Source organism: Bubalus bubalis, chromosome 17 (genome assembly GCF_019923935.1).
Source record: "Bubalus bubalis isolate 160015118507 breed Murrah chromosome 17, NDDB_SH_1, whole genome shotgun sequence".
Lineage (NCBI taxonomy): Eukaryota > Metazoa > Chordata > Mammalia > Artiodactyla > Bovidae > Bubalus > Bubalus bubalis.
The window spans coordinates 42,780,826-42,791,882 of NC_059173.1; the positions used below are offsets into that span (position 1 = coordinate 42,780,826).

Consider the following 11,057-nt stretch of genomic DNA (forward strand, 5'->3'; position numbering starts at 1 on the left):
TCTCAGTGTGCAAAACTGAAACTGTACACCCATCACCCTCCTCCATTTCCCCTTCCCCTCAGCCCTTGATAACCACCACTCTGCTTTCCATGTGTGAATCTGGCTGCTCGAGGTATCTCATAAATGTAGCATCGTATAGTGTAACATTTGTTAGAATTTTACTCCTTTTTTAAGGCTGAATAACGCAATGCATCATTGTGTGTATATTTCCGGCTTCCCTGGTAGCTCAGCCGACAAAGAATTTGCCTGCAATGCAGGACACCCGCATTCAATTCCTGGGTCAGGAAGATCCCCTAGAGAAGGAATAGGCTACCCACTCCAATATTTTTGGGCTTCCCTGCTGGCTCCACGATAAAGAATCTGCCTGCAATGTGGGAGACCTGAGTTCAATTCCTGGGTTGGGAAGATCCCCTGGAGGAGGGCATGGCAACCCTTTTATTTTTTTTATTTTTAAACTTTACATAATTGTATTAGTTTTGCCAAATATCAAAATGAATCCGCCACAGGTATATATGTGTTCCCCATCCTGAACCCTCCTCCCTCCTCCCTCCCCTCCAGTATTCTTGACTAGAGAATCCCCGTGGAGAGAGGAGCCTGGCGAGCTACAGTCCATGGGGTCACAAAGAGTTGGACACAACTAAGCAACTAAGCACAGCACATGTATATATACATACAATGTATACACGACATTTTGCCTTGCTTCCACTTTTTACAGCTACCAAATTCTAAATTTTAAGACAGAGAGAATATGGCTAATTGAAATTATTTTAGATAGAATACAAATTTTAGGTCTACCCTCTGACATAATGCCTGGAAGCTCAGTAAAGAATCTGCCTGCAATGTGGGAGACCTGGGTTTGATCCCAGAGTTGGGAATATCCCTTGGAGTAGGGAATAGCTACCCACTCCAGTATACTTGCCTGGAGAATTCCATGGACAGAGGAGCCTGACAGGCTACAGTCCATGGGGTTGCTACAGTCCATACAACTGAGCAACTAACACTTTCAATTTTCTGACATAATGAATTCTCTTAAAATCAATATCTGTATTTTATTTATGCCATTTTAGTTTATCTTTGCATTTTTGACAGTGTTGTGATATTCGTGACATACCTATGATTTATTTGATTTTCTAGCTCAAGGGTAAGCAAATTATGGCCTATGGGCCAACCTGCCAGTTTTTGTATGGTCTACAAGCTAAGAATAATTTTTGCAGATGTGTGAGTACTCAGTTTGATGATAGGGGTACCAACTATGAACCCCCATTAAGCAAAATCCCAAGTGACCTCTGATAAGAAAAAGGAATTTAACATTTAAAAAATTGAATTTTATATTTACTGCAGTGTTTTAGGGAGTTCTTTTGGATATGGTGCAATGGGTTGGTTTGATTATATAAACATTTAAGAAAACATGTGGAATGCATAAAAAACTAATTTTTAAAATTGGTGGAATGGTGAAAGCTTTTTGCTATGAATCTGATAGGTAAAGACTTCAAATCCAAACTCTATAAAAATTATTATGAATCTTTAAAGTCAACAATCAGTCTCCACTAGATAAATGTTAATAATAGCATAACGTATTTCCTGCTCATTTGAGATCCTATTCTTTGGACCCTCAGTGTTATTTCAGCAAGTCACACTTTTTTCACATCTTCCCTTTTGTGTTTGCATATCTTCTATCTGCCTGACTAATCTCCCTGAAGACTCAGTTAAAACGTTGATTTTTCTTTATAACCTTTCCTTCTTTTTTGTAACTGCTTTTAACTATAAGCATCTATATAAAATACAGGTTGTTCATTTTATGAAAATAAATCAATATACTTATGATTTCTACTTTTATACTTCAGTTTATTTAAAAAGTTACAGAAACAGCAACAACAAATTGCAGTGAACTCCTAACTACTTGGGAAAGTCTCCAAGCTTTGCCTTTCTACACCATCTCTGCAGCCTCTGCGAATGTTCAAATGACGTTGCCTTTGCTAGTACATCACATCTGGTTATTCATACTTCATAGGACGATTCTTACCATATGCAGACTTTGACTTCACTAGGTGACAGCAAAAGATTTTTCAGCAAACTATGTATTAATGTCAGAATACCACGTAGTTGTAAAACATGTAAAACATGTAGAAATGGGTAATTGAGGAAAGCTTGAAAATAGTATATAATTTCGTTCAGTTCAGTCACTCAGTCATGTCCGACTCTTTGCCACCCAATGAATCGCAGCACGCCCAGGCCTCCCTGTCCATCACCAACTCCCAGATCCACCCAAACTCATGTCCATCGAGTCAGTGATGCCATCAAGCCATCTCATCCTCTGTCGTCCCCTTCTCCTCGTGCCCCCAATCCCTCCCAGCATCAGGGTCTTTTCCAATGAGTCAACTCTTTGCATGAGGTGGCCAAAGTATTGGAGTTTCAGCTTCAGCATCAGTCCTTCCAATCAACACCCAGGACTGATCTCTTTAGGATGGACTGGTTGGATCTCCTTGCAGTCCAAGGGACTCTCAAGAGTCTTCTCCAACACCACAGTTTAAAAGCATCAATTCTTCGGTGCTCAGCTTTCTTCACAGTCCAACTCTCACATCCATCCATGACCACTAGACAGACCTTTGTTAGCAAAGTAATGTCTCTGCTTTTTAATATGCTATCTAGGTTGGTCATAACTTTCCTTCCAAGGAGTAAGCATCTTTTAATTTCATGGCTACAGTGTAGTGATTTTGGAGCCCCAAAAAATAAAGTCTGACACTGTTTCCACTGTTTCCCCATCTATTTCCCATGAAGTGATGGGGCCAGATACCATGATCTTCGTTTTCTGAATGTTGAGCTTTAAGCCAGCTTTTTCACTCTCCTCTTTCACTTTCATCAAGAGGCTTTTGAGTTCCTCTTCACTTTCTGCCATAAGGGTGGTGTCATCTGCATATCTGAGGTTATTGATATTTCTCCCGGCAATCTTGATTCCAGCTTGTGTTTCTTCCAGCCCAGCGTTTCTCATGATGTACTCTGCATATAAGTTAAATAAGCAGGGTAACAGTACACAGCCTTGACAGACTCCTTTTCCTACTTGGAACCAGTCTGTTGTTCCATGTCCAGTTCTAAAAATCTTTCAGTCAGAAAATGTTATTTAAAAAAACAAAAGAGAAAATGTTATTTAAGAGGTTGGTGCATTAAGGTAAGGAAATTCTTAGGTTTTTTTGTCCCACAAGATTCAGCTGTAACTAAAGTTGTTAAGTTTAAGTAATAACACACAAAGGCTTTAGCCACTGCCACAAAAACTAGTAACAGGAGTTCCCCTCTCTGATTAACAATGCAAATCAGTTGAGTAGAAAAATTATTAACAGATAATGTCAACATTATTGACATTTCTCCCTTGTTAACATTAAACTGACTGTATTTAAAATATTGACTATACTTTTGTATAGTGGTAAAAGAAAGCCAAAAATGTATTTTATTATCATCTGTAGGTATTCTAGGAAGCTTATGTCATTCAGTTCTGGATTAACTTTTAAAGTGACTATTGAAAATTATTAGAATGTTTTAGGAAATGCTTAAAAAAATCTTTTTCAGAGGAAATGGCAAATAAATGAGTACATAAGGATTCTTCAAATTGATTTTTGCTTTCATCCTCTTCTTTAAATGGAATTGATTTTCCTCCTATAAACTATGATAAATTATAGAAGTCCTATATGATTAGTATTTGATAGATTTGCTCCTTCAATACATTGATATACTAACATGGCCACAATAATATGATAATATCTTAATACAATAATGGTGATAGAAGTTTTGTATGGAATTCTAGTGAAATTTCTTCACAATAATAAACATTTTTGCTGGTCCAGTCATAAAAATAATAAAGGGCTAGTGCAGTTGATGGTGGATTAGATTGTACACTTAATGCAAAGAAGAGCACTAAAATGAACTTGTTTGTTACAAATCAAAGAGTAAAAATATAAGACGTAAATGGTGGTTCCCCCAACATTCAGAGTAATAATAGGTAAGTACTTATGAAACCTCACTGATGGAACTTTTAGTTTCCATTATCCATTTTTCTAAGTAGAATAAACCCTGAACCTGAATCAGGTTTTGCCTGCAAATCAAAACTGCACCATTCGATTTGAAAAGACTGAGGCAGATATTTTTTTAAAAGCTTCAGAACTATTTGGGAAAGACAGATAAGTGGTACAGAAGAGGTCGCATTAATTAATTACTGCTTTTCATGCACTGTAGTACAGAAGAGTAGCTAGATCTTCAGTCATGAGTTAGGTCTGTCTCCCGCTTGTTGCGTGACCTTAATCACCTATCCTCCACTTGTCTTGGGGTACTATATCTTTCTTCATAAAAATGTTGGAAGGTTTAAACAAGAACTTGTATGTGTGTGTGTGTGTGTGTGTGTGTGTGTAGTTTTTAAATGGTGACTGGCAGATAAAACAGTATTACATATTAGCCACTCCTATTGTTATCAACAGATATTGAGTATTTGCTGTCAGTCACTGTGCTGAGAATGGGAAGGTGCTGCCTTAGAGAATTCAGTTTACTGATGCTTAGAGCTCTACTTCATCTTCTCTACTTTCGTCCTAGTTCTTTTTTCCTGTATCTTTTATCTTATTCGCAAGAGAATAAATTCAAGGTTCTAGATTAATCTCATTATTTCATTGTCCCCCAATCTTATTGGTATATAATGTCATATTAAGTATACAACACAATGAGTTGATATATGTATATATTGTGATGCATTTACCACAAGTTTAGATAACATCCATCAGTCTGTAACCAGAGTTACAATTTTTTTTTCCTATAAGATAAGTAAGTCATGGGGATGTAATGTACAGCATAGTAACTATTGTTAACAATACTGTGTTGTATATTGGAAAGTTGCTAAGAGTAGATCAATCTTTACTTTGTACCTAATATGTAAAGAGAGAGTTAGAAAATTGACCTGCTGAGTAAAATAAAATATTTCAAGGTCATTTAAATGTTTGTTTTGTAGATGTTTGTTTGCTACTGATGGGTGTGAGCAAGTTAGATATTCTATACCGGAGACTACTCCTTACAAAACTTTTTATCAGAGGATGGGGAAGGCCAGAGGATCTCAAAAGGTAAGCAGTTTCTCTGCATGGCTTGCTCCAAGTTTGTTGTTTTAGTAAACATTTAAAATTTCATTTCAGTTTTTAAAAAAGCCTTTTTCTATAAATATAAAGTGATTTGTAAGTTAAGCATTAACTATTAAATAAAAAAAGAAATTATTTTCTTTTATCTAATTATTGCTGTTAAGTTTTAACTCACATAATCATAAATTGAACTATTTTTAAAAGTAATTCAGACTTAAAAATAAAGAACTTTCAGACATAGATTTTTAACTTTAGTAATTATTGCTTAGAGTTTTCAAGGACTGAACCTTCTTGAATAACTTGAATTTGTGATAACTATAAAACTGTGATATACTATATAGCTCATGGAAATATTTGGATATCTGAAAATTAATTCAGGATTTGCACCTTTAATTTTGAGACTTGCATATGTTAATTATTTTCAGAACAATGATATTTCTCATGTTTTTTCTGAAACAAAATTTCAGTCTTGAAAAAAACCAAAGCCTAATTTTTTGTTTAATTATTAAAATTAAATTTTAATACAGTTTGTAAACTGGACTTGCTAATTTTTAGTTACTTTTCATCAGTCTCAATATAATGGGAATAATGAATTTTTTTCCTTTTCTTCCCTTCCCATAATAGACTCTTTGAATTCAGAAAGATTATTGGAAATCGAGAAAGATGTCAGAATCTGGTTTCAAGTGATTATCCAGTGTACATTGATAAGGTATTAAAATGAAAGAAATGCAATTATAGAAATTCAGGTTTTATATAACTGTGTGGCAAGAGTGGGCTGAATGTTGGAGTATAATAACAGTGAATTCTAAAACATGAGTACAGTATACATTTTTTTCATTTTATATTTTTTTAAATGTTATTATTGTATATATTCTAACTGAATGCTTACAGTAACTTGCATGTTTATATATAGGAGCATATTTTTAACACTTAGATAAATACAAGAAAATATTTAGGGCTGGGTCTTTTTGAGCCTCATCTTTTATCTTTAGGCTCAAGAAAGTTAAAGTAAATTATTCAACATTTCAGAAGAATTGCAAATAATACAGGGAAGTACTCTAGTTAGAGAATCAGCACATGAAAAGTTGTTAGCAAAACAATTGTTGTATAACATCAGAGAATTCTCATGGGATACAGTTAATTACTGAGAGAAGGATAGAAAGAAAATGCTATAAAATTAGAGAATATGAGAAAATGTTTTTGAAATAGTTTTGTTTTTAAGCAACCATGTTTTTTTGTAAAATATTTCTAGATTTATGTAACTGGATATTTAGTGTTGTTGGGGAGGAGCTGCAAATGGTTAAACTTCACATCCCTCACTGCCATCAACCAAAATAACTCCACTTTCATCTCTTTTATATATTGGATAAAAGACTTCCACTGCTAAACACAGGATCTTGTAAATTGGAAATCCCTCCTCTATACCATATAGCAGTTCCTTATATCTTCTGGATTTAGAACATTTCTCCCTCAAACTTGGCTAAATATTTCCATTTTCTCTATTTTCTTCTACTAAAGACTCATAGGCTTAAACAAATTTAAAACATACCACGTAAAGATCAGAACTCTAACTCGGGCCACTTTTTATCCCCTATTTCCATTTTCCTTCTGGGAGGAATTACTGTTAGGATTTTAGAATGCTTTCTTGCAGATATCCTTCCTCTCCCCCAACCTTATCTCACTCTCACTCTCAGTTTTCAAACATTGAGAAATAATTCAAATACAGAAAAATCACCCTTTTAAAATGTACAATTCAGTGTAGTTTTTTACTATATTCCAAGATGTGCAGCTATCCCTGTCTAATTCCAGAACTGTTTATTGCCCCCAGAAGAAACCCTATACCCGTTAGTTGTCACCTGCCACTTCCCTAGCCTCTCACCTGCTGGTAATCACTCATTTGTTGTCTCTGTGGATTCACCTGTTCTGGGTATTTCTTATAAATGGAATCATCCAACATGTGGCATTTTGTTTCTGGCTTATTTCACTTAGCAGATTTTTAAGGTTCACCCATGTTGTACCATGTACCAGTGCTTCATTCTTTTTTATGGCTAAATATTCCAGTATAAATATGTACATTTTGTTTATTCATTTATTGATGAGCATTTGAGTTGTTTCTGTTTTTTAACTATTATGAGTAATAATTCCATGAATATTCATGTACTAGTGTTTTGTGGAGGAGAAGGCAATGGCACCCCACTCCAGTACTCTTGCCTGGAAAATCCCATGGATGGAGAAGCCTGGTGGGCTGCAGTCCATGGGGTCGGGAAGAGTCGGACACGACTGAGCAACTTCACTTTCACTTTTTAGTTTCATGCATTGGAGAAGGAAATGGCAACCCACTCCAGTGTTCTTGCCTGGAGAATCCCAGGGAGGGGGAGCCTGGTGGGCTGCCGTCTCTGGGGTCACACAGAGTCGGACACAACTGAAGCGACTTAGCAGCAGCAGCAGAAGCAGTGTTTTGTGGATATACGTTTTCAGTTCTCTTGGGTATACACCTAGGAATGAAATTGCTCAGTCACATGGTAATTCTGTGCTTCAATTTTTAACAAATTGTCAACTGTTTTCCAAAGGGCACTTTAAAACTTTCCCACAAGCAGTGTATAATGCTTTCAGTTTCTCCACATCCTTACTAATATTTCTACTTGCCCTAGCCTTCCTAATGGGTGTGAAGTATACTTTATTGTGATTTTGATATGCCTTTCCCTAATGACTGTGATGTTGAGCATCTTTTCATATTCTTATTGGTCATTCATTTGAGAAATGTCTATGAAACCCTTGCCCATTTTTAATTGGGTTATTCATCTTTTTAGTGTTGAGTTGTAGCTTGCTCAATTTTTAAATCTATATTCTGTATGATTCTGAGAGTGTTTTTTTTTCTTATCAAATTGCCATTTCTCCCAACACTATTTGTTGAATTATTATTCCCTTTCACATTAGGTTGTGCCTCCTCCTTTTTCAAATAATTAATTCTTCTAAAATAGATAAAAGTTTAAAACTGTAAGAGGCACAAAGATGACTAAATGTAAAGATTTCTTGGATTAAAATTTCATATTATATATATTAGGTCTCCTTACCATTTTTTTTTTTTTTTTTTTTAGAGAAAATGCAGTGTAATCCCAATTAAAGTATTCAGTTTAGCACTAAAGTCCATAAAATGATCCTTTAATTATTTTGAGAGGGATTCAAATATATATTTGGGAAGTATAGTCAGATCAAGAATACCTGAAAAGGAAGAGTGGTAAGTAAAAACTAGTTCAGTCATATATCAATGGGTATTGTGAGGCACAGCATACTCAACACAGCCTAATACTGGTTTAGAAATAAAATATATGCTAATAAGGCCCAATATATGATTGTAAATAATTTGTCAAAACTTATGGAAGCTTACTTAATGCCCATCTCATCCTCTGTCGTCCCCTTCTCCTCCTGCATTCAATCTTTCCCGGCTTCAGGGTCTTTTCCAATAAGTCAGTCCTTCATATCAGGTGCCCAAAGTATTGGAGTTTCAGCTTCGGCATCAGTCTTTCCAATGAATATTCAGAACTGATTTCCTTTAGGATAGACTGGTTGGATCTCCTTGCTGTCCAAGGGACTCTCAAGAGTCTTCTCCAACACCACAGTTCAAAAGCATCAGTTCTTTGGTGCTCAGCTTTCTTTATAGGCCAACTCTCACTTCCATACATGACAGCTGGGAAAACCATAGCTTTCACTAGACGGACCTTTGTTGGCAAAGTAATGTCTCTGCTTTTTAATATGCTGTCTAGGTTGGTCATAACTTTCCTTCCAAGTAATAAGCATCTTTTAATTTCATGGCTGCAGTCACTATCTGCAGTGATTTTGGAGCCCAGAAAAATAAAGTCTCTCACTGCTTCCATTGTTTCCCCATCTATTTGCCATGAAGTGAAGGGACCGGATGCCATGATCTTCATTTTCTGAATATTGAGTTTTAAGCCAGTTCTTTCACTCTCCTTTTTCACTTTATCAAGAGGCTCTTTAGTTCTTCTTCACTTTCTGCCATAAGGGTGGTGTCATCTGCATATCTGAGGCTATTGATATTTCTCCCAGCAATCTTGATTCCAGCTTGTGCTTCATCCTGCCCAGTATTTCTCATGATGTACTCTGCATAGAAGTTAAATAAGCAGGGTGACAATATACAGCCTTGACGTACTCCTTTTCCTATTTGGAACCAGTCTGTTGTTCCATGTCCAGTTCTAACTGTTGCTTCCTGACCTGCATACAGATTTCTCAGGAGGCGGGTCAGGTGGTCTGGTATTCCCATCTCTTTAAAAATGTTTTACAGTTTGTTGTGATTCACACAGTCAAAGGCTTTGGCGTAGTCGATAAAGCAGAAGTAGATGTTTTTCTGGAACTCTCTTGCTTTTTCGATGATCCAACGGATGTTGGCAATTTGATCTCTGGTTCCTCTGCCTTTTCTGAATCCAGCTTGAACATCTGGAAGTTCACGGCTTGGAGAATTTTGAGTATTACTTTGCTAGGATGTGAGATGATTACTTTACTAGCCTGTGAGAACCCCATGAACAGTATGTGATGCTATACTGCTGATTTAATTTTGACTATTATCCTGATAAAGATTTTGTTAATTTTAAAAAATAACTATTCAAGGTGAAAAAAGTTAGGTGTTGAATATTAGCAAATGCCTTTGCTATATATGCGAGTATGACATTTTTCCTTACATGAATCTTACATCAATAGCTTGCCTGAAAATAAGCCATTCTGATATATATAATGTCAACCCTTATTTGACAGTGGTAAATTATAATTTGTTTGTATGTTGTTTTTATACTTAACCTTTATATTGTTGAATTTTTGTAACCAGTATTTATTTTGTTATTGTACAAATTGTCCTTGTACAATGAGCTTTACTTATAGATTATTTTCCCAAATAGACTAAAGTAAAGGAAATGAAGGAGCCATGTCTCTAGAAAGCAGAATGGTGCAAAAGGATACCTAGGAGTAGGAGTGTGTGTTCAGTCGTGTCTGACTCTTTGTGACTCCATGGACTGAAGCCCACCAGGATCCCCTGTCCATGGAAATCTCCAGGCAAGAACACTGGAGTGGGTTGCCATTTCCTTCTCCAAAATGATACATAGTCAGGAAGAAAAAAATATTTTAATTAAATAAAACTTTTAAATAGAAAAACATCTATGATAGACTGAGATATCTTCATCCTTGTGTATACAACTTGGTTTTGCTTGTTTTTAGATTGAAGAGCAATCAGATTGTAAGATCCTAGATGGACACTTTGTTTCCCCCATGGCCCATTATGTGCCTGATATCATGCCAATTGAATCTGTTATTGCTAGGTAAGAATTTTTATTTAGAAAGTTACGGTAGTAGGTTGTTTATGTTGATGTATGCAATTAATATCAATGTCATTATTTCAAATTACTTTTTAATTACAATAATTATTCAGTATTTTTCCATTAAAATATGGAGGGAGAGTAAAAGTTTAAAGTTTAGTATACATTTGAACTTAAACTGTTACCAGCATAATCTTCAAAATATCAAGAAGCAGTACAATGCTGGGAATACTGAAAGGAGCAGTCATTGTGCTTAGTCGCTTAGTCGTGTCCAATTCTTTTCAAATCCATAGAGGAGCCCGCCAGGGGATGTCCTCCTCCAGGGGATCTTCCCAACCCAGGGATCAAACCCAGATCTCCCACATTGAAGGCAGACTCTACCAACTGAGCCACCAGGGAAGCCCAAAATGAAGCAGAACTGTTAACATTGGTAGTTTTGACCATGAGATAGAAAATTAAGAGTTAGTTTGCATGGGCATAGAATAGAAATAATCATTAAACCATCCTAAATTTACTTGTCTATATTCTATTTAACAATTTATTTACAGTAGGTGGGACTTCCCTGATGACTCAGCAGTTAAAGAATCTGCCTGCAGTACAAGAGACACAAGAGGCTCGGGTTTGATCCCTA

At 35.8% G+C, this 11,057-nt stretch overlaps 1 protein-coding gene across 1 annotated transcript in view; it reads left to right on the forward strand.

Annotated features, from left to right (window-relative positions):
• ABHD18 (abhydrolase domain containing 18) overlaps window positions 1-11,057 on the forward strand; it is a gene marked incomplete in the record, with an annotated part of 37,266 nt that overhangs the window by 6,618 nt on the left and 19,591 nt on the right. Inside the window, 3 exon segments of the mRNA XM_045163165.1 lie at window positions 4,985-5,093; window positions 5,730-5,814; window positions 10,329-10,429. Of these exon segments, the coding sequence (XP_045019100.1) occupies window positions 5,002-5,093; window positions 5,730-5,814; window positions 10,329-10,429 (278 nt within the window).